The 26,516-nt window shown below is 35.5% G+C and overlaps 1 protein-coding gene across 1 annotated transcript in view; it reads right to left on the reverse strand.

Moving 5' to 3' along the window:
• The window catches only part of LOC120630995 (Down syndrome cell adhesion molecule-like protein Dscam2), a 123,188-nt gene extending 97,297 nt beyond the window's left edge, over positions 1–25,891 (reverse strand). The window contains exons 1-2 of the mRNA XM_039900385.1: positions 25,834–25,891; positions 25,561–25,729 (exon numbers count right to left, since the gene is read on the reverse strand). Of these exons, the coding sequence (XP_039756319.1) occupies positions 25,561–25,729; positions 25,834–25,891 (227 nt within the window). The remainder of the gene's footprint in view (positions 1–25,560; positions 25,730–25,833) is intronic.
• Positions 25,892–26,516: the final 625 nt, after the last annotated feature.

Here is a 26,516-nt window from a genome sequence, read left to right on the forward strand (position 1 = left end):
ATCCAATATCATAATAAATGGGAGTGACTTTATTGCAACAGTCTGCTAATTTTTAATAAAATTTCCCTCTCTCTACACCGCAGCCAGAAATTTAATTAGGACAAAAGTCTCCAGCAGCGACCGCACCTGTTGGCGGGAAAAACAATTTCCGAACCAAATCCGGCTCGAAGGAGCATAAAAAGGTATAACGGATCCTCGCTTACCTTTTGTCCGTCTGTTGAGAGGCAATTTTCTGGTCGAATCCTATAGATTAGGTGAGATAACGGTCCAATAAACCTCACTTGGAGACGTGATAGCTTGATACTATGATCGGTTAAATCATGATCAGAAAGTCGGTAGTTCGAGTCGTGGTCAGGCATCAATTGGGTACGAGTATTTAAATATGGTCTATTTATCTTTATAATAATATTGCCCACTGGTCCAGCGTCGTGGAGTACGGTCTTAACCCCTTCTCATTACCACATTGGTGGTAAGTGAGCCGTGCCCTGTGGTGGGCCGGTAATGTTTTGATATGATAAATATTATGAATGTGAAAGTGTGTTTGTTTATTTCTTTGTCTTTCCTTTATGCCCAATAAAGTTGAGTTTTAGCAAAGAGTTAGTGGACAGGACGGACGTTCTAAGTTTAATAAAAGCGGTCGAAGAACGCGCCCGACAGCTAGTTAATTTATATTTATAAGTTTACGTCTATCAGAAGTGTGATAAGAAATAATAGTATGTGTATCCAAAAGAAAGCTTATCTCTATAAGTGGTATCTTCCAACAATCTTCAATCACTCTTCAATCTTCCTGAAATATAAGTAGGTACGACTATTTATTATAGTTGTATACACATAACTTAAATAGCGTAGTTTGTCTGAACGTAAGTCTAAGGCATATAAAATAGAGTAAGAAAATTTCGCTGGTGTATTAGAATTATTTTGAAAGTTGTGTAGGTTTATTAAAAATAACATCTCATTGATTTATATAGCATAAAAAATCTAAACCGTAAGTGAACATACCTATCGCAGACGAAAAACTACGAAAATGCATAGTCAGACAGACCTTAGAGAGGTCTCAGCTCTCTAGTTCTCACATCTATATGTGAAGATTTAGGCATCTGATATAATCCCTTAATTTCAGCAGAAATCGTTATTTGCAGAGTTCAATAAACAACAATCAAGCTTTTGTCATGAATTAAATTTAAAACCTTTTCCCCGTCTGTTAAAGGGACTTTTTTTGTAAAAAATTCTCGAGATAAACTGTCCATTAACCTCTTTCTTTACAGGGACAATATTCCGACCGGGTGTCGGACATATTTTAAATTGTGCTTCATAAAAATTCGAATAAAAAAGATTTACAAATAAGATAACAGCTTTAAATGTGATTTTAACGATTATTTTTTAAATATATATTGTTAGTGAAATTATGTAATTGCAAATGATTTGTATAATTTTTTTAATGTTTTTTTTTAGTCTTCTGGAGATCCTTATCAGCCTAATAAGTTACACTCCGATAGATATATAAACATCATGAGTCGACTAACGCGACTATCTTATCTAAGTAAGTTTTCTAGCTGATTTCTAAGAATCTGTGTCCAAGCAAAACTCTTTCATATTATGGTATTCCAGTTGATGAATTATTTCCAATTTAGAATTATTTATTAGGTTTACTTACAAACACTTACACTAATACAACCGTTTTTAAAATTTTAACTATTCTATTTAAGTGTTATGTTTTCTTAAAAGTAAACACAGCATATGAAAATATATAATAACACCATATAATGAAAAGAAAAGGCATTGCGAATGAGAATATAATAATTATTATGACATCCCCATGTCCCCCCTTTGCAATTAAAATAAAAGAATTTTCATGTCTTATACAGTTGAAGGTGCATTGTCTATATCTACTTATGTAAATTTCAAGCCTATGTTTATATTTACTTAGAAATTAATTTGTGACAAACGGAAAGCGTCATGTGATAAAATGGTTAATTTACAATTCTGGTAACGGAACTCTAAAAAAGTTTCCCCGCGAACAAAGTAAGGTATTAAATGGAGTGGGTTAATGAAGTTACGCCCCTCTGAAGGTGGTCTTTGCGAATGTAATAGACAATTTTATTTTCTATTACTTACGCCGTCGTTCTAACCAAGATTGGGTCATTTCGTAATAAAAAAAGAAACATTGTATATTTTTTTTTTTTAAATAAAAACGCACGAGCATTGTCCGTCTAACAAAGTCTAATGAAACACCACCGATCACAAACAAACTATAAAGATATTCTCAGTTATATACAGCATTTAAAAAAAAAAAACTAATGCTTGCCTGCGCATTAAAATTGGTGATGAACATGCAGAAAGGTTTTTGTAGTAAACATAAATATATATCTGTCTACGTCAAGATGAGTAAAGTCAAATGGGTCTACATACCAACGCTATTATTTCTTATTGCATGTTATAAGTTTGCTTAAATCCTGTGTTTTTTTTTTATAAGAAATTTTCATACCACTATTAAAATGAAAGATTTTAAATCAAATATATTATGAGATCTAGTCTGAAATTTGCGGCTTGTAACCAGTAGGGGATATTAATGATATGTTAATGCTCCGCGTTTGTGCCTGTTTTTGACGTGACAACGTCTTATAAATTGGTTTGCCGGGTGACACTTCAAGAAACCGCGTTACGCTCCGCTCACGTTATGCGCTCACAATGAGAGCGAGTGAGAGGCACGCGTCCCTTCCACTCGGGCATGGTTAGCCCGCCTAAGAGCGAGAGAGACAGACATAAAAAGTGAAAGGCACGCGTCCCTTTGTAGTAAACGCTGTTTCATTGTACGCAAATGTATTGCAAGTTATTGTATGTATATTTGTATATAAATACGTATGTATGTGTAAAGGTAAAAATAAAATTTTGTTAATATGAAATTCAGTGCGAGATTCTTTGTATAAATAAATGTTTTAAATTGTTACTATTATTTCATCCTTCTTCCTACTATACGAATGAATATTCACATTAAAATTATTTTACCACTCAAAGTCGTTGTCACGTAAAACTTTCGCCCGTATACCGACTTTACAGGCAACCAATTTTTTTTATACTACTGGAGTTGTCTGTCCCCAAGAAAACTGAAAGTATACGATGGTTGTAATAAACATCTTATTGGCGCTCTAGCTGATGACCGCAACTTCGTCCCCGTTGAATAGTTCCGGTGGGAAGCTCTGTACTTTATGTCCTTGCTAAATTTCATAGAAATCTATTTATTTGAAAAGAAAACACATTCACTTTTAAATTTATATTATTAAGTATGGATAAACGAATGAGTATGTAAACTGTACATTTACATTATGTTTTCAAAAACATAAATCTTACATTAAGAGTTGTCTCTAGGATATCGCTGGGACAGGCATATATAATAAATACCTACATATGTTTTTCTGAAGTTCCATGTCATTGTCTCCTTAATTTTTATTTGCTTCAATAATAATATTGAGTACCTATCTTTCAAGCCACGTGGAAGATGACAATAGCAAAAACCTGGCATGTGCTACTCGTACTTGCTGATCGGGGATATAATCGTTCATCCCTGATAGAGGTAGCTGAATAAATTAGGTAGTATCGCAAAAAAACGCCTTTGTTACCGACCCCTGCCCAGTTCCGGGGAAAAAGGTAGTTACGGAGCTTTTATAGGCAGTTACTCGCGTTCCTATAAGATTACAACGTGACAGCCGCCTCGCGGGAAAAATCGGCTTATCGGCGCTACTGCCGCATTCATTTTTATGGAAATTGGACTTTGCGCCGAAGGTCATTACCGATATAATTAATGTTCGAAATTCGCGGACTATCTTATTTTTGCTAAATAGGATCTGACTTCGTTTTACAAGCTCTTGAATCTACTTATTCCTTTGATATCTGTAGCTCCGTAGATATAAAATGGTACTGGCTACTGCATACATGTCGTAAGTCATGATGCAGTCAAAGATGTTAATGGGCTAACCTGTTACATGTTAAAGGGGTTACTCTTATCGATTTCTAGGCGACTAAATCAACGCTAAATAGCTTAGCGGCAAGTCTTTGTCGTTAGGGTGGTGGTAACTGGCCACGGACGAAGCCTCCGTCCAGACAAGAGAAAATTCAGAAATTATAATATCCCAAATTTCTCCTGCCGAAGATAGAACCTCGGACCTTTTTTTCTCAAAACAACAGCTTTTACCGCTGCGCCAGTGAGGTCTTCATAAAATCTGAGTAAAAAAATATGTCATGAATGATAATCTTTTTTTTAATAAACGATATAAAAGATTCAGTGTTTTGCGATACACGAATTGCAAATAATTTAACGTGGACTCCTAAATCCCTAATTTCTTGTGACACTAAACTTGTAACTAAAAATCCGAAACACTTAAAATGCTTTCCGCGCCTCGAAGCTACAAATAATTGAATATTTTAATAACCATTTTTTTTTAACAGGGAGGTTAGGAATACCTCTTATTGCTTGCCGTATCTTTGAATATTCTGTGGCGAAAAACGAATATCTCACAACCCTGATTAATTTTCGGTGTGCATATTATGTCAAAAAATATGGTGTGTTAGATGAGAATACAACGGAGAATTAGGGCTGGAAAAATCATCCGTCACCAAAACGAAAACCCGTAAATTCGATATGCGTGTACCGGGGCTACATAAAGAGTGAGCATATTGTTTACTTTCAGTAGTGCTATAGAGCGTGCTCGAGTAAGCCGGCGCGGCACCTAGGCAAGTTGTAGGCGTACGTGCCGCCGTGGCTAAAGTGCTAATTTCAGCGACTTCCATCCTGCATAAAGCGAATATTGTCGTCGCCATGTTTTCAAACGTTGTCACGTTATTTCTTTTATGAAAAACTATAAATTCGGCTTTATTAACATTGTAAATTGTCTACAGCGACGAATGCCATATAAAATGTATGCGCTTCTGCCGGCCGATTGGCACAGTGGGCAGTGACTCTGCCTTCTCTTATGCTGTGGGTTCGATTCCCTCAAGTGGAAAATGATTGTGAGATTAACATGTATGTTGCATATAAGTATTTATGTATATTATTCATATAAAATTTCTTCAGTCATCGTAGTACCTACTAGTTTTTACGTTTACTTTGGGCGTTGTGTGTATTGTCGTAGTGTATTTATTTTGTTTTCTGGTTCATTAGCTCATTAGATCATGATGGAACTTCAAAACTTAGGACATTTATCACCTGATATTGTTGCATTAGAATAAAATAACTTAGATAATATACTGGCTATAAAACGTTTTATGATAAGGCAAAATTAAAATATCATGAGGATCATTAAAAACACGAACGCCGTTTTTTCTTCAAATTAAACTGTATATATAGCTATATAGCTCTGAATGCAATTGGTTTTTGCAATCCATTAAGGAGTTTTTGAGTTCTGTAGCCCTCCTTCTCCAAAGGTCTTATCGGACCTTCACTGAATTTCATCAATATCATCATTACCGTTTTATTTTCCCAATCCTGGACACATGTACACAGGAGGGAGGGAAGGGTGTAAAGCGTTCCATCCCACTATTCCGGCAATATTTTCGGCATAGATTTAATATATTACTCGGTTTTTGTGATCACGCCACGCTTCTTATTTTCAAGACTTTTTTAATGTTGTGCATACCTAAATAAGAGTTAGGTGCTTCCTTCTTTTAATTCTTCCTTATACTTTCAAATGAAAAGAAAATGTATCATTATTAGTCGAGTTTTGACAGAAATAATAAGGAGTGACGTTGCAAAAATAATTCCAAATTAAAATCTCCTTTTAGAAGTCTGTTGAAAGGACGAGGTGTTTTTATTGCCGAATTTATTCCACGGCGCTACCGGTCGCATTTAATCTTATAGCATAATGAAAGGCTGGGAATAAAAGTTCTTTAACAACCTCCTTAGCCGAAAATGTAAGGCCGTTACCAATATAAAGCTCCGGGTCGCTTTAAAATTCATGGTCTCATAAAAATGCTCATGATTGCCGAACAAGCATAAAAGAATATTAGGACTTATTGTAATACCTACCTACTTCACAATGTACCTACACAATATAGTATCATTTCTTATTGATTTATCCATTGCAAGAGACGCAAAAGATGTAAGATTTTTACTAAAAGGTCTGTCATGTTTTCTTTGAGACAGCAAACAGCGTCTTTAAATGCAGGAGATATTCTGATTTTCTTTTAACTTTATTTACTTCTCTACTATTTTCCTAACTATTTAAATAATCTTCGCATTATTTATTTAATATCATCATTTAACATACAGCTTGGCCAATCTAGATAAGCGGACTGAGGTAAGATTCTTTGCAGCATTTGGATAACAATTGTATTATTAGCAACTGAAATTACAGCGCAACTTTCAGCCACTAGTTCAAAATCCGTTTGAAAGCATGATCCGCACATCTTTAGTTACGAATTATCCTCAGAATAAATCTAGCTTTCTTGAAAGCAGTTGTGTTAATTAAATATTCAGTTCTATGTGTCAAGTGACATGGATATTATTGACCTGTTTTTGTACAAAGAAAGCAACTTAAAACATTTATTTTTATTGCTTTATCATTTTCTTCCAAGTAGGCACTGCGCAGATGTACAGATATAAAATCTCTGGCTCTGATATAACATTAATGGTGTATTTATTCTTTAATTTTGTAAAAGGGTTTAAACACTATAAAACTTGTTTCACAAAATTACTGCACGATAACTTCAAAGTATTAGCGGTATAGTTTCGTATGAGCCATTAAAGTCTAGCACCTTATTGTAAAGTAACTTAGTAGTTACAGTTTCATCACTTTCGAATTGAGTCGTGTGTTCTTAGCCTAAAAGACGATGCTTAAGACTATCGGCTTAACGTGATGAATGAATGACCACACTTTTGTTATAGGTACACCAAAGAAAAAAGTAGTTACAGAAATATAATAGATTACAATTTGGTGACCATTCGCAATTTATCCCAGGCAAACAAAGACGCAAAAGGAAAAAAAACATAAGAAAAGAGTTACCTAAATGGTAATGGTGGAATAAGTTATATATACATTACACAAATATATAAATAATAAGGCAAGAAAAATAAATGCCACTTTCCAAGGTCCATCCAGTTATAAAACTGCTTTACTCGTATCTTAATTAAAGAATGCAATCGATTGATTTGTGCTGTCGCAACCAGGCCACAGCACCATCAGATAGAGAGATAATTAGAATCGATAAATGCCTACGATGAACCACAGTGTGTACTTACGTTCGAAATAGCAATTATAATTGTTAATTCCGTCTGTGTAGCACACAAAGCGTTGATGACGTCACTAACGCTGCATTTCGGCTGATAACTGAACCGTTACCTTTGCCCCCGGCTTTTATTTTACTGCAGCAGAGTAACAGATATAAAGTCAAATTCGTCAAACGAAGTTCCATAACTTGTTGTGTTAGGAGTTAAATTTCTTTATTTTTTTATTCCACTACAAATTAGCCCCTGACTGCAATCCCACCTGGTAGTAAGTGGTGGGAAGTGACTAAGATGGTAGCAGGCTAACCTGTTAGGGAGTATGGGAGACTAATTTGTTACTATGCGACAGCGCACCGAAACCCTAAATCGCTTAGCGGCACGATTTTGTCGGTTAGATGGTAAATAACCAAGACCAAAGCCTCCCACCAGACAAAACACTGTCTGGAGTCGTCAGGAAAGTAAAAAAAAACTTTTTGCATTTCCATACGAGCTATTTGGTTCCGGATTTGTTTCCATCATATGAGTTAGTTAAATGTGACTTTTTCTGATTGTCAGTGGAACTAATAACTTCTTATATTTTTGAATGAATGCCCTTTAACGTTTTTAATGCAAAAGCTTGCAGAGCTTGTTGCACTTGACGGCGATAGAGCCTATTGAAAACCGATAATAAGGTTATTGTTCGAGCGCAAGTGCCTTAAATGTACTCAGGTTAGATGTGGCAGGAAACATGGACGCCGAAATAGTGTCACACTTTCGCTTTTTATCAGGAACATGGATAAAAAAAGGAGATCGATTGGATGTCGAACACATGTCAACGTTTCCGAGATTGCACTGTTTATAGTAACCGGTAATTTGTTTATATTCATATTACAACATTTATTCTTTATTTAAGATATTACTTCTAATTACTTTGATTAAGAGAATTCAGGACAAACTTCGACTACTTTGTGAAACTCAAAAAGATTGAATACAGAAATAATCTGAGTCTTAGATTTATTTGAAAGTTACACTGTATGCATAAGGAATTAACAAAAAAGGCAATGTCAAAATTTCGTATCGAGAAGTTTGTCTTGACCGCACAGTAAGACCGACCAGTAAATAAAGATCGCAGGTTGAAAGCTACCCACCTGTTTTATAAATATTTCAGCAAATAACTAAGTTAGTTGGAAACTAATCGCGGTTAGGGCCACATCCAACAAAACGGCTTCAAAGTTAGGATTTTAACGCAAATAAGAACTTTGGTGTGCGCTCTACACAACCCAGTTCGTATTCAGTTCATAAATGAGTAATGATATTATGTTATTAAGCATAATATTATCACAGGCCTTTTTGAACTCCACAATCATGTTATTAAAAATAATTTTGAACAGATATCTTAATGATAATCACAATTTAATTCCAATAACTTTTCTTTTTGTAAGTCAAAGTCAAAGTCGAAGTCAAATATTTCTTATTCAAATAGGCACATAGATGGCACTTTTGATGCGTACATTTCATGTAAAATGTGACATAGAAGTGAGTTGATGGCGATAACTAAATTGGTCTACTAAAAACTACAGCTACGAGGGTTCCAAACGCGCCCTGGTCTACAAGTTTCGTGTAAACAATAGTTGAAATCATCTGTTTAAAGTAGTTTAATTAATTAATGACTGCTTTCAACAAATATGGTACATTTGAATATTATATAATAATATTTTAGTTTTACTAAAATTATTTACAAAATAATAGCATAATGTACCACATTTTGAAGGTACAAAAATGGTTTAATTACTTACTTACTTCTGTTAGAAATCTGGAATTGAAATAAACTCTTTTATTGTTTTTGTCAAAAAAAAAATAATTTTTATTCGACAATCACTTTATTTAACTATTATTTTAGAAATGAATATGGCGGGTAACAGACAAACGTTACCATTTTTTTACATAACTATAAAATTTCTCGCATACGTCGATAAAGAAGAATCCCTATGTGAATATTATATTAATAATTAAGTAAATACTCGATAACATCATCCAAAATTGTGCATTGTATTTCAGAGTAAACGAACACTGAAGTTTAATTTGTCCAAAAAGGTGATCAGAAAAATGGACAGTCCCAAAAAAAATTAAACAGTAAAACTGTTTAATTTTGTATAATTAATTAACATTAACAGTTTAATTATTATGATGTCAATACCGATACCGAAAGATTGGTCGGTACATATACCGACCATTATTTTACGTGGTATACTGAGTTAGTACGTTGTCATTATTTTAGTTGATACACACATGTACATACATCCATACACTTTCAAATAAAAAAAGAATTATTAAAATCGGCTCAAATTAACGGAGCTATGAAGTAAAATTGATAAAAAATTTCATCCCATTTCCCGAAGGAAACTTATTGTTTATCGGGATATAAAGTCTCTTATATATTGATCCGGTTTATCAGCTACCACTATACCAAATATTATTTAAATCCATTCTGTAGTTTTCACGTAATGCCCGGACAGACACACAGACAAAAATTAAATTAAAATCTGTTTTGAACTCAGTATCGATTATAAAGCATCCGTCGGTAATTTTTTTTTAAATATATTAAATGTACAGAAATCTTCCAGTTACAGTTCTATTATAAGTATAGATGGTATGCCCATAGAGCAATTTGAACAACGTTTGTCGAGCTTGATGTCTAAAATTGTAGCATTTTGCTTGCCGCAGTGGGAACTCCACTTGAACGCGTTGATGCAAAGTGCCAAAATGTCTACAGATGATTCTTTGGTCTTATATTATAATGGGCAATCATAGCGACTGGCCAAAACGCTTAAAAACTTGAGAATAAAATTTCATGATTAAAAACTAATTAAGTACGAGAGTACAACTCAAAACACAACTCGAAATACTAACTCAGAGTTTTATTTCACGACTACCTACAGTAGGAATGTAAGTTTTTAAGGGTTCGTGTGTGCATGTATGTGAGTTCTTGTACACAGTACTCGGCTGATCTGCTTAGCCCTATCTTTCGAGGGGACTAGGGCACGCACCTAAAACTGTTCGGAGTTATGTGCATTTTTATGTGCACATGGCCAGCGTGTTGGACTGACAGACTTAATCCTTTTCATACTGAGAAGAGGCCCGTGCTCTGCGGTGGGTTATGATGACTCAGGGACTTTAAAAAACAATATGGCAGCTACATGGCGCCATTTTTGAATGCGATAATTTGTTCGTTTAGTTTAACTGCCATCTGTTTCGTCATGTTCAGCCCTCCGATGTATTGGTAGCCAGTTTCTACGATTACGCTCTAATTGTTTCTTAATAAAGTAGCTGACCCACGCCACTTCATCTGCGCTAAACGATTTCCAATTTTATTTCCAAAAGCAAAAAAATATTAGAGTAAAATACTTCAATTAGTAAAAGTAATGTGTTTGAAACCCAAACTTTTACATAGTAAGATAATAGTATTTTTCAATAATATTACGTATAATATACATAATATTGAACCTTCTAGAGACACATATCCAAGATATCAACAATTAAACAATAATAACAATGACGAATTAAACTCGGAGGTCTGGTTCACTTGATCAGAAAGCAAAAACTTCCTATCCGCTCCGACATTTAGTAAGTTCCTTGGTTATGTTGGTAACGCAATAAACTGTGTCCGGGCGGTCCGGGCGGTAACGAGCGCGCATCGAGGCGTTAACGAGGAGGGGGCAAATGCATGAACGAATACTATCGCCAACGGACCTGGCCTTGTCAGTATCGGTCCTTTAGATAATATTAAAAATTGCGAATACATTTTTTTTTTACACTGAACCGGTGGTAGAATCACTACAAACAGGTAAACCTATTTGAAATAAAGATATTTGAATTCAGATACAAAAGACTATTTGAATTGTGTAGGTTTTTTACCTTAACAATAGTTGAACTAAGTGAATGTTACTCGTCAAAGCCAAAGAGAAAATAGCGAAGTTAAAGCGGATAAAGTAGTTACATGAATTCACCTCATGACTCGTTGATAGTCTAATGACAAAGCTCGCAACACTTCATCCGCGCAAATTGTACTGAATGTAGCTCCCGGGGGACAGAAGTTAAATTAAACGCCGAAACTGCTCCGCCCGTGTCAACCTCACCGCACTGTGAAATAGGCCTTATACGTTATACTTGAACACAAAACTTTATAATGTTAACAACTGCCTAAAACTCGCAAAGTTCCTTACCTAATATCGAAAAATGGTACTCTTATGGCACAGTATAAAGAAGATTTATACAGCAGTTTTCTGTAGATATTGTGTCGTACGAGGCGACTAAAGAAATATATATATTGTTTTTATTTATTACTAGCGTACCCAGCCCGCTTCGCCGGTCTAGATTTTGCTTTATTTTATTTAAACAATAAACTTACATCATTAAGTTTTTAAATTAAGTCTCATAATATATTAAATCATTTATTTCTCTCCGTATTTATTATCTTCTATTCTCTTCTCGAGCGGGTGAAGATCATTATCTACACCCATGTACACCCAACAATAGAATATCATCATAGTAAATAAAAGCTGTATTTGACAGTTCAAAAATAGGAGTGCTCCGATCGTCACCAAACTTGACAGGATTACTCGCCAGGTCAATCCAGAGATTCCCTGAAAGTTTCATTAAAATCGGTCCAGCCTTTTCGGAGCCTATACGGAACATACACACTTTCTCTTTTATATGTATAGATTTATGTACCATACAATGTGGATGAGAACATTTGATACATGAAGTGTAAAAAGGAAAGCCTATCTCTATGAGAGATCTCTTCCAGCTACTTCAGGATGTGAGTAAAAAGATTTTATTGTGGTATAAGTCAAATAAAGGTACAATATTATACTAAATGATAACTACTAAAATATGCGATATATCTAAATATTAACAAGATTCTGCATACTAACTAATAACTTCTGCATACTAACGAATATAATAATTGGATGAAAATAAAGTTTAGTCCTGATGTTATGAAGGCTATAATATATTATATGAATGCTTGGTGAAAAATTCGATTTGAGAAGTCTTTACTCTATTTATTTGCTGGTCTTTCATGGAAATCAAACCAAAAACCTCGTAATCCATAGTTGAACATACAAACATCTTCTAAATGAGGCAGTTTTCCTGTTATAAAAAACTTTGAAGGGTTTTTGAGATCATGCTTTCATGCATGTATGAAGTGCACCCCACTAAATTAATAAGATTCAATATTAAAATCAGTTAGCAAATACGCTGGAGCTAAAATATTTTTTTTTTGGAAAACTAACAACAGAAAATAAATTGTTACAATGGATAAACTTAATTATAGATCTTACACAAGCCAATAAAGTTTTCACTATTAATTAAAATTATCATGAGTTTGGTTTAATTATATATAAGTAACTTATACTAAGTAATACTAGTTGCAATAAGTTAATAACGCAAAAAAGATTGCTCATTGACAAAAAGTTAATCTAAGAAAGAAAAAACACACATTCAAGTGCATTTTTTGATAGCAGATACAAACTTTCCATACTTATAATAAAATTGGTCTATATGTTGATACTTATTATTGTAAATATCACATGTTTAAAGGTATATTCGTTTAAAGGTCGATGAACCGATGTATCGAACACTCCATATTACATGATACTTCCTGACTTTGATGATTTTTAACGTTTTCATTTTAATCGTGGACTTTTTACAGACCAAACCTAAGTATCCATACCTATGTCATATTATCTTTTTAAAATTCATTCAATTTATATGCAGTTAATAAGCTTACTTTAGCTAATAAGTTTACTTATTTTGCTAAGAATTCATAATTATTTGTGTGTGATGATATGACCAGTAAACTTGACCTTCTTAATTTTAATTTTTTTTGAAAACTACGTTTGGTCACTTAATTATAAAAGGTTTACGTGTGCTGTCACTAACGTCTTTGTACGTACTATCAAGCTCTAAAACTTTTCTCTCATCCATAAGGCAGCGTCCGAGGAGAAGTTTTCATTCGACTGTTTTTTCTCTCTCTATCTAAAAAGTCTTTTTAGTTTTCAGGTTAATATAGTAGTTTCTGACACTCACAAATATTGTGGCTTTCTAATGGTGAGTGAACTTTCGAAATCAGTTTAAAGATCAGAGAATACCCTTATAACCTTACAAACTCACAAACTCTACTTCTTTGTAATATTAATTATTATATTCGCGAACTATTAAGGGTTGGCTTTTAAGGTTATGCTTTTATGCATGTATGCAATGCAAAAGATTCATCACTATTCGTACGCCAAACCAACGTAATTGTTTAACTTTTTATATAGTGATAGTTTACGGATGCAAATGTACCTGGTGGTAAGTGGAAGTGGTTTCCATCGACCTGAGGCATGGGTATTAGCCGTCATGTACCTGAAATTACACTGGCTGGCCCTTCAGCTTTGTCACAAATAGCTCTACTACTAATAAAGCATATCAAATCACTAGTTATTTCTCACTATATCATTGAAGTGAAACTTTTTTATCGGCATTGGAATAAAATTTACCGTCACATTTTTCGGTTACGCGCCTTTTTTTCTTGTCCCTTTCACAGTTGATTCGAGTTTATTCGAACTTCAAATGCATCGCAAAATTTAAACGGCTGAACACGAGAACAGGAGGTATAGGTATATATCATTATTTTAATGATGTTGTAAACATTGTAACTTCATCGATGTTCTTTCTCCTGATTTTCATGGGTCACTATGTATGGCTCAATGCCAAATGGAAAATGGGATGAACAATTTGATTGTTGCGCTATATTCATCTCCTAATAAGAAGTTTGGCGATATTATTAATTTTGTTCACCATTCATTGTTGTCATACACAAGTGGAGGGGCCTCTTTACTCGGTAACGATAATGCGAAAATACCGTAGATATTAATGTCAATTATGCATCAGAAAAATCTTTGAAGCTAGTTTTATTTTGGAAAGATAAATTGAATTTTTCCATGAAAAACAGTCCTCAAACGTCAGAGACAAGATCCGGTACTACAATTTATGGAATTTTTACTCGGTTACTAAATGTTGTGGACAGTAGCGTACAGAGAGGGTATGCACAGAGTATGCAGATGATATAAAATGAAGAAATTCTCCAGTACGAGTTATAAAAAGCTTAAGGATAGGCATTGTAAGAATTATAAAAAGCCTACCTTTAAGTATTTACAACTCGTACTAGAGATTTTCTTCATTTTATATCATCTGCATACCCTGTGCACGCCACTGGTTGTGGAATGTAAACAATATATTTCATATTTCAGTTACCATAAGTCATTAATAACAAAAATATACAATAACTATAACAAAGATAGTAATAAGTCAATTAACTTTATTTAACCAATATCTGTAAAGTTGCATATAGTAGATCATTTTTCGAAAAATAAGGTCATAAAGAAGTTTCACTTACGTGTATACACTAGTACACGCACACATTTTTATATCTTATGATTTACACAAATACATTCTGCCATTTATGGATATCAGTAATAAATATTTCGTTGATTTTTGCGCAAATTTTCAAATCTCTATCAAAACGGATGAGTTTTGGTTGTTATCAGAACCTATCAATTTTGAACAGGACATGTAGCAATGAATGGATATAAATGCAAAATCGGCGTATATTTTATTCGAACATCCCCGATTCAGCCGCTTGTGTTATAAATGATTGATAAATTATGTATGATGATGGTGGGGCGAACCTTTGGATGGTAAAATTTGAAAGAACTAGCGACTAAACTTCATCATTAGTATAAAATACTTTCCGATAAATTGAAGTCCATTTCTCAATACGCTTCTCAGTTAAGGTTAGATAAACGTGCAATTCGCTTAATAAACTTATAAATATACTTATAATAAACTTTATAAATTGAGCTAGTTGGCTATAAATTAGCCACAGGTTTTTTTCACTATTTATCAAAATTTGTTTTACTTTTTAACTTAAATAAATATAATTTTAGTTACTACATAAAATTGAAAATTAAAGTGATGGTTATGATAATGTGATTACACAGCTGAGTTAATGCTGAGCTACTGATCAGATCAGGACTTTGGAACCCCCATAGCATAAGCATTTCTTTAGCATACGATTTTTATAATTAATACATTGTAACATCACAATGATACACAAATTATTCACACCTATAAATAAAAAGCTATCTTAATAGTAAACGACAGTTAATCGGACGCCGGAAATAAAAAAAAAACCGCTTTCGCTTATAGCTTAAAGGGTGTAAGCTCAAAGTTCATACGGGTGGCTGACAGGTGCACTTTATCTTTGTTATAATAACGTCTGCAAAGCGCTGGCGGTTTTAAACTACAATGGATTATCATATATTTTCATAATATTATCTGAATCACAACTAAGTTCCATGTATCTCATGACTTGAGTAAAGTATAATATCTGCACATTTTATGTGAGATAATCTTTTGTCATTAAGTATGTTTTGTGAAATTTTCTAGAGGTTTCAGGGCTGATACTAATTACATGAAATAATAGCATTAATGATAGGACAACTTAAAAAAACGACTGGTTATTTTACAACTCCTAACTATTGAAACTTAAGTGTAAATAACACTGATTTACTTTTATAGGTTAATTGTGCGCAACCAAATAATAAATTGAAAACATAATTGGCAAATGGAGATTGGTAAATCACCTTCATAAAATTTTAAATAAGATTAACCACGCTATAATCCTCTTCCTCCTCGAGCCACATCGCTCCAACAAACTCTGATCTGAACAAAGTTGAAATTATGAACTCTCAAATTAAGCCGATGGTTTTTTAACATAAGTTACCTTTTGCCCCGGAAGTGTAGTTTCTATACAATAGATCTAAAAAGTCGTCCAATAATAACAACGCTGCGTTTGCGTTGCTATTATTGGTATACCCTCCCATTTGACTGTTATAGGCTTTCGATGATACATAAATGACTAACAGAATTTCAATGAATTGCTAGGAAGATAGATTTCTCCGGTCATTGAACAACAAACAAGATACTTTTTATCAAGAAATATCAAAGTAAAAGTGATTTTCTTAGTATGTCTATCTCTTGTACATATTAATATGAGACTTAAGCATGCACATAATACAAGAACAGGAAAGCGACGTGTGCGTCTTGTCGCTCATGACTTGGACCGTTCAAGCGTATAGTTCATAGGGCCGGCGACAGGCGCACTTTGTCTTCGTTAAGGTAATAACGTCTGCGGAATGGACGCGGCTTTATAGTGCAATGGACAGCCCTGTGTCATCTCTGGGCCATGAAACGAGATTATTTTTAAGTGAAATGAAAAGTTTTTATGGCTTGTAACGTAAATTGCTATACTTTTATGCACCTCGTAACGCGCTCTGCTAAAATTATTGTGCAATTAAACTCTCTTTGTAACACCAATCGTTCCATCTCTTGCTTAAGAGATGGAATGTATTCGCATGTTATTTACATGTCATATTGCAATAATGTACGTGACCAACTTTTCAGGACTACGGGCGTTTAAAACAAAAATCACTTACTTTAACAGTACAAGAAACGATTGGCGACCTCCCTGGCACAGCGGTGAGCGTAATGGTTTAAAGTAGAAGTACACGGGTTCGATTACCGGCGGGAGAATTTTGGAAATTTAAAATTTCTGAATCTGGTCTGGTGGGAAACTTCGCCGTGGCTAGTTACCATCCTGCTGACATAAACATACCGCTAAGCGATTTTCTAATCGCGCAGAAACCTTACCTTTTACAGTACTATTTTAGACCGAATCATTACTTGGCGACGGGTAAGATTATAGTCAAGGGCTTATTTCTAGTTGAATAAAACAAAATATGATTCCTGCAAAGTAATATACAGTTATTTATCTTTAAATAAAAAACTTTTTATTTTAGCACTAAAAGATTATATTTGCTTCTATCGTAAGTTTAGTCACTTACGTCTTGAGTACATCTATGTAGTATACCAAGGATATATTTTTACGCAGATCTGTTGTAAGCCCTCAATGAGTATGTATAGGGTCTGCGACTGGCGTCGGTCGCAGACGGCTCGTTTCGCTTCATTACGACGCCTCTGACTGCGGCTGATACCGGTGATATGTGGCATACATGTGCTTAGCGAAGGCTTAGCTTAGGGTGGCTCGGTAACGCCAAGGAATATAAATAAAAATTAAACCTTTCACACTATTATTATAGAAAAGAATAACAGTATAGCAATTAAATTAACTTGTAAACGGATAAAAAAACTTTTTAACTATTATATTGAATCGGTGATAGCCCAGTGTGTAGGACTTCGACTTCGGGGGGCCGAGTTCAAATTCCAGCATGCACCTCTAACTTTTCTAAGTTATGTGCGTTTTTACCTATTAAAAATATCACTTGCTTCAACGGTGAAGGAAAACATCTTGAGGAAACTTCCATGCCTGAGAGTTCTCCATAATATTTTCAAAGGTGTATGGAGTCCACCAATCCGCATTGGACCAACGTAGTGGACTACGGCATTAACCCCTCCTTATTGTGGGAGGAGACCCGTGCCCTGTAGTGGGCCAGTAATGGGTTGATATCATGACCATGATGATATATACCCAACAGGCTTAGTGGTTAGAACTTGTACAATCCTATAGCACGTATAAATTTTATTGACACCCGTCCAGTTACCCCAACTAAGACAAATAAGATTTTGTTGGAATTAGGTTGCTTAAATCCTATAAGATTATATCCAGTTAACAAGTTAAAAGTGATAAGAATAAACTATAAAAAAACATGCGGACGAAGTCGCGGGCTAGTCCATTTACGCACTCAGGCTTTTATATTAGTTAGTCTTCAAGTCAAATTCAAATTCATTTATTTCAAGTAGGCCTACTTTATAAGCAGTTTTGAAACGTCAAGTATGTATGTTTGTGGTGACTCTACCACCGCTTCGGAAAGCAGATTCTACCGAGAAGTTTTACAATCATTTTTCTATCTTGCTGGAGATGAGAGCGAGGCTGGCTGCTTCCAATCTACCTTGTCATTGAGGAATTCATCGAATGTATAGGAACCTCGCTGTACTAGATGCGTCTTTACACATTTTTTAAATGTTTGCATTGGTATGTCAAGAATTGCCTTAGGAATCATGCTGTAAAAGCGTATACTCAACCCCACAAAGGAGTTCTGCACCTTTCGCAGACGATATGCAGATATCACTAATTTATGTCCGTTTTTGGTAAGTCGATTGTTAATTTCACCTTTTTGTTTATCAAGAATATATTTTCTGCGAATCAATTATTGAAATACCAAAGCATTATTGACTAGTCGCGGTAGGTGGTAGACTGATAGCGATGGTAGCGCGATCAAGTAACTGACAAAGGGTTCTAAATCAGCGTTGAGAGGCGCGTGTGTTTTATTTATTTATTTTACTCGTAGTTTAAAAGATCCACGCGTACAAACAACTGGAGCTACTTTGCTTGATATTCATCATCATACCAACTAATTACGGACCGGACCACCACAGGGCACGGGTCTCCTCCCACAATGAGGAGGGGGGGGGGGGATGGGGTTAAGGCCGTAGTCCAACATGCTGCCCAGTGCGGATTGGTGCACTCCATATACCTACGAGAATATTATATAGAACTCTCAGGCATGCCGGTTTCCTCATGATGTTTTCCTTCACCGTTGAAGCAAGTGATACTATAATTACTTAAAACGAACATAACACAGAAAAGTAAGAGGTGCGTGCGGGATTCGAACTCAGCCCCCCGAAAGTGAAGTCGAGCTCCTACCCAATGTGCTATTACTGCTATCGTTTGATACTGTGTAAAGATAAATAATTATGACTAATTTAGCACACTAATACTATAATGTACGTATTATCATCTCACTAATAAATCTTTCTGAAATACAATTATGAGAATATCAACATTAATAATAATGGTCGATTAGTGAATTTGACTGATGAGGCGTATCAGAAAGTGGGGATAAGTTTCCTTAGAAAATTCAATAAGTTCGGGAAATTATTTCATTATTAATTAAAATTGGTTTTGTCTTTGCGAATAATTACATAAGCGTTTACCATAATCCATTATGAATTATGGAATTTGAATGGCGCAAATTTTTTAAATTAATATTTTACTATGTACCTACCTACTAAACTCTTTGCTTTGACTTTTTTGTAATTTTCGATTTCCTTGTAAAAATAAACGTACTCACAACAAATTAAACTATGCCAATATTATATTTCATATTTCGAATCTCAAGGACAATTTGTCAAATCCAAATTTGAAATTTTACTGCAACTTAACTACTTAGTAAGTTCACTGCTTAGTTACATTTTAATTTACGTGGTCATAGTGTCCCACCTATCTCACACGTAGTTAGTAGCTATGTCTTTTGCGCCTGGAGTTCCCTGCACCGCCAGCATAGCATAGCATATAAAAATGTTATCCCCGATTACACCATCTGACAAGAGATACAATTCACTTGCCCACCTGGCAAAGCACGGTAACATAGAAAAGGAGAATTTTACCTCCGTTTCATAACGCACTGTATTATGTCAACCTACACTAAAAGAAAAGTTACTCGAAAATGTGTGGGAGATGATTAGCATTTTGTTCTTTTCCCGTGGAGAAAAATGTGTCCTGGCCATGTTAGCCTTGCTGAAAGAGATGGTTATATAACGATAAGGCTTCAAGGGCTTGATTTTTTACGGTATTCAATAAAAGTGTTTTCTTATCATCCTCATATTAACCCACTACTGACCCACTACAGGGCACGGGCATTCACCCATAATGAGAACGGGCTAAAGCCGTAGTACCACGTGTACACACCTTTGAGAACATTATGGAGAACTCTCAGGCATGCAGGTTTCGCCACGATGTTTTCCTGCACTGTCGAAACGGGTGATATTTTAATTGCTTAAAACACACAACTCAGGAGAGTTAGAAGTGCATGCTGGGATTCAAACTCGGACCCCCGAAAGTGAAGTCGAAGTCCTACCCACTGAGCTAAAGTGTGTTGTACTAAAACTAAAACTTTGTGGTCTTCGAAAGATGTAGACGGACTAAACATAGAAAATATTGTCAAGTTACAAAGTACAAATATTTTCCACTTTATGAACGTAACGTGACACTATTAGATCTTGACAAGTTTTAATGAAGGTGCCACTGTATCTACAAAGTACTCCTTTATGTTCAGGGTCAGTTGTAACGTGTTAAACGCCTGTTTAATGTGCGCTTATCAGTTTACGGCTCAATGGGCCGCGCGAGTTATTGCGGTACATTTAACAATATCGACCTGTTAGTTTACGATAACTGTGGTATGCTAATGAGAGCATTGCTATACCAATTATTGTCTAGTTCATTTAAAACTAAATATTTATTGATTATTCGATCCAACAGTGTTTGATGATGAATCACAAAAAATCTGTCGCGCACGTTATTCGAAAAGGAGATATTGCTTTGGGTTATACTAACAAAACTTTGTGTGTACTTAAATTAAACATTCTATAGGATTAAACTTCAAGCTCCATAGTTTGAGGTCCAATTTACCGACATTAAATTGTCGAATAATCCCTACTAATCCCGGTATTATAATTTTCAAGTTCATGGTAACTTTGAGTATGCTTAGGCCTTAGTTATCTTTATTAAAGCAATTAATCTAAGCGTGTCAACTGCGAACACTCATAACTCTAGTATCAGAAGTGGGATCGTAATCGAGTATCTCATTAGCGCAATGAGATTATCTAAAAGAGTTAAAACTATCATTGAGTTTTATTAGAGGCTGCAAGACATACGAGAGCATATATGCTCGTATATCTTGCAGTGCGCTAGAGTTCCAACTATTCTATTCTAGACGATGCTCACAGGAGTACCAGATAGGTATCTGGTACTCCTGTGAGCATCATCATCTACATCTCAATGCTAAGCACACTTTTCTCACCTCTCTTATTGAAGACACGACTTAGATCCGTCACGATGTTCCAATGCGGTCCAAACCCAACAACCTCCTTACGACAAAACTACAATATTGCATTGTCGGTTGTCGTTAGACTAGATTGAAAGAAAATTTTATGTAGGTCGATGTAAACGCGAGGATCTTCTAGGAAAGTGTTACTTTATTAGTAATTTTTTTATTTATTTTTTATTAGGAATTTATTTTTTATTTTTTTGGTCACTCAATACGCCTTTAATATTCTTACAATTTTAACCTCCTTTTTAAAAAGAAGTACGATCATAATATTTTAACAGCTTTTGTGCTTCAAAAAAACGTGAAAGCGAATCCTGTGAAGAGCTCATTCATTAGGAAAAGAGAAGACTCGCAGATCCGAACACCCGAAGTGACACAAAATCATCCGTCACGCTGTCAGAGCAGTATTACCATGGTATTACCTTCACCGTACGTATCAGAGGGACATCATTCACACTGATCTGTGCCACTGTTCTTACTATCCGTTTCACAAATGACGGGTTCGTTACTTCGTTTCAGTAGAATGTAACTTAATTTACTGCACAACAAAAAGGATGTGACGTCAACTTAAGGGAAGTCAAATATAGAAAAACTAAAAAATATTTTAGTCAGCGTATACCTTTAGCTTTTTTTAATACAAACTTTTTGTTCCCAGCTGAATGATTAGAATTTGATAGGGACTACGTATATTTGCTTCCCTTATTCTATTCTTTCTACTTTGTTTGTTAGTTTTAATAGTTTATTGCACGATTAAAAAGTAATATGTACGTAGGCGAATATGTACATTAAAGCGATGATAGCCCAGTAGGACTTCAACTTCACTTTCGGGGGGCGGGTTCGAATCCCGGCAGGCACTTGGTGCAAGACACTAAACTTTTCTAAGTTACGTGTGTTTTTGTGAGGCAATCTGCATACCTGAGAGTTGTTTAATGTTCTCAAAGGTGTGTGAAGTCTAACAATCCGCACTGGGCTAGCGTGGTGGACTTAAGTCCTTCTCATTGTGAGAGGAGATCCATGCCCTGTAGTGGGCCGGTAATGGGTTGATACGAAAGCCGAAACTTAATGCCTGGAGACCTTTTCTCACCTTTGGTAATGTGGTAAAAATTTCGATAAATGTGCGTAGATAGAGAATACTTAAAAAGATAAAATGAATAAAAGAAATCTGAAGAGATATAGCATTTAAAAGTGAACAGTGTGACTGAACCATAATGTACATGGCAGGAGGTTAAATCTGCGCACAGTCTTCTTTAAGGTCAAAATGCACAGATACGTCTATGCATTTTTACTAGAGGATTTTTTTTTATTAATATCTTTTGGTTGAATACAAAATTCGATTAAAATTATATTTTCTTTTTGTAGGCGACAATTATACCATATTATCCTATTTTATAATAATATAAATGCGAAAGTGAGTTTATCATCAACGCAAGTGGAGCTGCGTAAACAAATGATGATGTTATTTCAGCTCCACCGTACCCATGAGTTGTGAAACTGAATATAACAGGGATACGTCGCTTTCTAATCCAGACGTCACAGGAAAGATTAATGCGTGTCACGACTCACGGCTCGCGGCTCACGGCCGAGCGAGTTTTGTTTTCGTTCCTTTTTGCTCCCGACTGAATGAATGAATGATGTTCCGTTATCGCTCCACGGACCTTTACGGGGCTGATTATTTTTTGCTGGCCATTTTTGTCGGGTATCGGTTATTGGCCCAACTGTGCGGAAGCTTGCATACTAGCAACCGTTTATGCACACATTTTAGTTATACTTTTAACCACGGTAACACCCGCAATGGAACTTAGCTTTCTTGGCGAGCTCAACATTTCTGATCAATCAATCGATCGATTTATCGATTCAATTATTTAAAATATTTAGAATAGAATAGAAAAACTTTATTGCTATACAATACCATAGAAAAAATACAAAGAAAACCGTAACAGTACTTACTGCTACGGTGCAAAGGCGGCCTTATCACTTAAAGTACTATACTAAATATTTATTTATATTTAAAATTGCTATCGATTTAATTTATGATCTATTTAAAGTTAGACCATTTAACCATTTACCTGACTCCGGACGCGTACTGTCATTTTCAACCGACTTGAAAAAAGGAAGAGGTTCTCAATTTGACTGTATGAAAATTGAATTTAATTGAACCTATTTATACGGCTTATTTGTCTTTTAATCCTTTTATTCTCGTTAGCATAACAGTCAGCTTCCCTTAATTCAGAAGGTCATTAAATTGCTCTTCGCATCGGATTAGCGCCCTTTGATCTAGATGCTAATGTACCGATGATGGCGGACCCTTCCAAAAGTTCATTTTTCAAGCTTTGATAATTGGGAACCTTTAATAACTTTTATATTTCCAATTTGCTGTTGACTTTTTCAGGAAAAGTTTTTAATTATATAATTAAGAAGTTTGTTGTCGTCTGGCCCAGTTGCGACAGTGCAATTAAGTCGATTGATCCATAGCGGTACACGGTGACCGATAGTGTAAAAGCAAAGCTAAGCAACGCATCCATTGCATGAGGCACGCTGGAAGAAAGAGTGTTTTGATAATTTGCAAGTGTGACGCCCATTAGCCCGCCATGGTTTCATGCAACAAGTAAAGATCGCAAAACATACGGCCAGAAAGCAAATTTAAAACAAATTTGCTCGTTGTCTGCTGGTTTTCCTATTTCAAGAGCCTGCTTTGAGCTCACACCCTTGTAGCTCAAAGCCCCACATTAAATCAAATCGGATCCGGATCTTTTCTCAGTTCGTGTCAAGGTTAAGACCGTAGTCCACCACACTGGCCAACTGCGGATTGGTAAAAATTACACGCTCTTGAAAACATTATGGTAAACTCTCAGGCATGCAAGTCTCTTCATTATGATATCTTTCACCATTAACACCCCAGGTGTTATTTTAACAATAGACGTAGTTCCGAAAAGTTAGAGATGCGTTCCGGGGTTCGAACTCGTTCCCCAGAAAGGGAAAATGAAGTCCTAACCACTAGTCCGTCAACGCTCATCATTAGTTAGTAGTTTATCAGCACAATGGTATAAATGTATGCACAATTGCTACTATTAATTAAATAAATAAATATACTACAACAATACACACATATCCATCTAGCCCCAAAGTAAGCGTAGCTTGTGTTAAGGGTACCAAAATAACTGATGAATATTTTTATGAATACTACAGATAAACACCCAGACACTGAAAAACAATCATGTTCATCACACAAACATTTTCCAGTTGTAGGAATCGAACCCACGGCCTAAAACTCAGAAAGCAGGGTCGCTGCCCACTGCGCCAGTCGGCCGTCAATTGTGCGTTGTGAAGTAAACATCTTCTGAGAATGCTCCGGTATCTGCGCGAAACGTACTTTAGTAAATGTCTTTGTCCCTCAGTGTAGGATGGTGTTAAAAGAAGTTTTCAGGTGCACCGTGCGGATTATAGCATAACTATAAGCTTCAAGTATTCTTTAATATATCATGGAATTCCACAAAGTATAAACGTAAAAACTTTATTTAAGTCTTTTTCAGCAATAGAATTAAGAAATGTAAGCGAAACCTGTGTACCTCTTATTTTGACGGTAACACGTTGCGTTTCGTAGATTATGTAGTGGAAATTTAACGCTGTTAATAAATTTCGAATTGTTTGATTCATGCACGTTTTCAAGTACCTAAAATCGACTGCTCCCCAGACTGAAGTTTGTGCTCAAGTACGACGGTAATGAGAGATGATGCTTGGGCTACTCAACGTGTAGTCAGTAGGTCACTAAGTGCGTGACTATTGATTTGTGTCCCGTGAATAATTAATCAGTGCATTGCAGTACATTTACGTGTAATTTAGGTGCAAGTAGGAATCAATACATCTGTTCAAATACATTAAATTAAGAAGAATAATTATCTCTCAATTAGATGAATATTTGAACTGGAGGGTAAACTAAATTCGGGGTTTTAAAATGTTTGTTTGTTATAACGTGGTTTTCATTAATTAAAAACGATACGCCCCGGAACTAAAAAGCATAAAACACTTGTTTCTACTGGCGATCTAATTAAATTTTAGAACACAAACTATTGTGTCCTAAATATGATAGATAGATATATTCCCTCGCTGACTTTTTTGTAGGTAATAATAAGTACTTTAATTATGTAGTACATGTTTTTTACACAGCGCACACCAAATAATCAACTTTATAGGCAAAAATTTGCTACTTTGGGTTACATTATTATTGATTTTTCAATAACTGCTCGACCATATTGCGGCATACAAGACGGAATTACAGACACATGAGGCTTAACACGTAAGTTAAGTCTAAGGATGATGGAAAATTGAAAGCCCTGCTTGATGCCCTGTTTATAGACGAGGGTGTGTTTGTACTATAAAATAAAAATAAAACCATTAGATGTATTTAACTCCTACCTTAGTCCAGGAACATCAGATACCGGTACGCCATCTTCCGTCAGCCAAGTGATGGTGGGTGCCGGGGTGCCGTGCGCGGCGCACGACACGCTGGCGCCCGTGCTATTGGAGAACGAGAGCCGGGGCGGCGGCTCCATGAGAAAGATCAGCTGGCTGCTCGATGGAGATGCTGTAACAAAGTGAAAAATCTTGATTTAATCTCCCTGTCATATTATTTCACGTCGTGGTGAAGGCGGATCAAAATACAGTTGTCACCATCTCTCCTCTCCTCACCGGTTGTGTACGGGGCGAATAAGGGACTAGAGATCGGAGAAAGAGCAGCTACTATCATATTATAAATATAAAAATATGAAAAAAAAACACCCGGCTAAGTTTGTTGTGGGCTTCATCTTAGACCAGAACGCATTTGGAACCCTCGTTGCTTACGTTTACTAGTTTTAAGTTTACGTGTCAAAAGTGCCATCTATGGGCCTAAAGATATTTTTGACTTTGACTTTACTGCGATTGTCCTCCGTGTTGAACCCTCCCTTTGGAAAGGCAAGTAGTCCAGCAGTGAACTGTAATAGGCTATTTATTCTATTATTTCATTATCATCCTAGAAAATAGGAAATTACTCGTAGAACCTGGACCCTCTATGCTGACCCACTAGTCCAATTTAATATTAGGTAGGGCTTTGTTTTTTATTCCACTACAAGTTAGCCTTGACTGCATCAATCTCATCTGGTGGTAAGCATTGATGCAGTCTGGGTTGGCAGCGGGCTAACCTGTTATACGGCCGAATATATACCCTTCCGAGCTTCATCGGTTTCTAAGCTACATCTCTCCCGGAACATAATCGTTTGGCAGCACGTCTTTGTCGGCAGGGCACAAAAATAAATAACCAACTGACCGACAGTTGAACGATTTAGTCTGGTGGGACGTATCGGCCGTGGCTAGTTACTCTGCCGACAAAGACG

This window comes from Pararge aegeria, chromosome 2 (genome assembly GCF_905163445.1).
Source record: "Pararge aegeria chromosome 2, ilParAegt1.1, whole genome shotgun sequence".
Classification (NCBI taxonomy): domain Eukaryota; kingdom Metazoa; phylum Arthropoda; class Insecta; order Lepidoptera; family Nymphalidae; genus Pararge; species Pararge aegeria.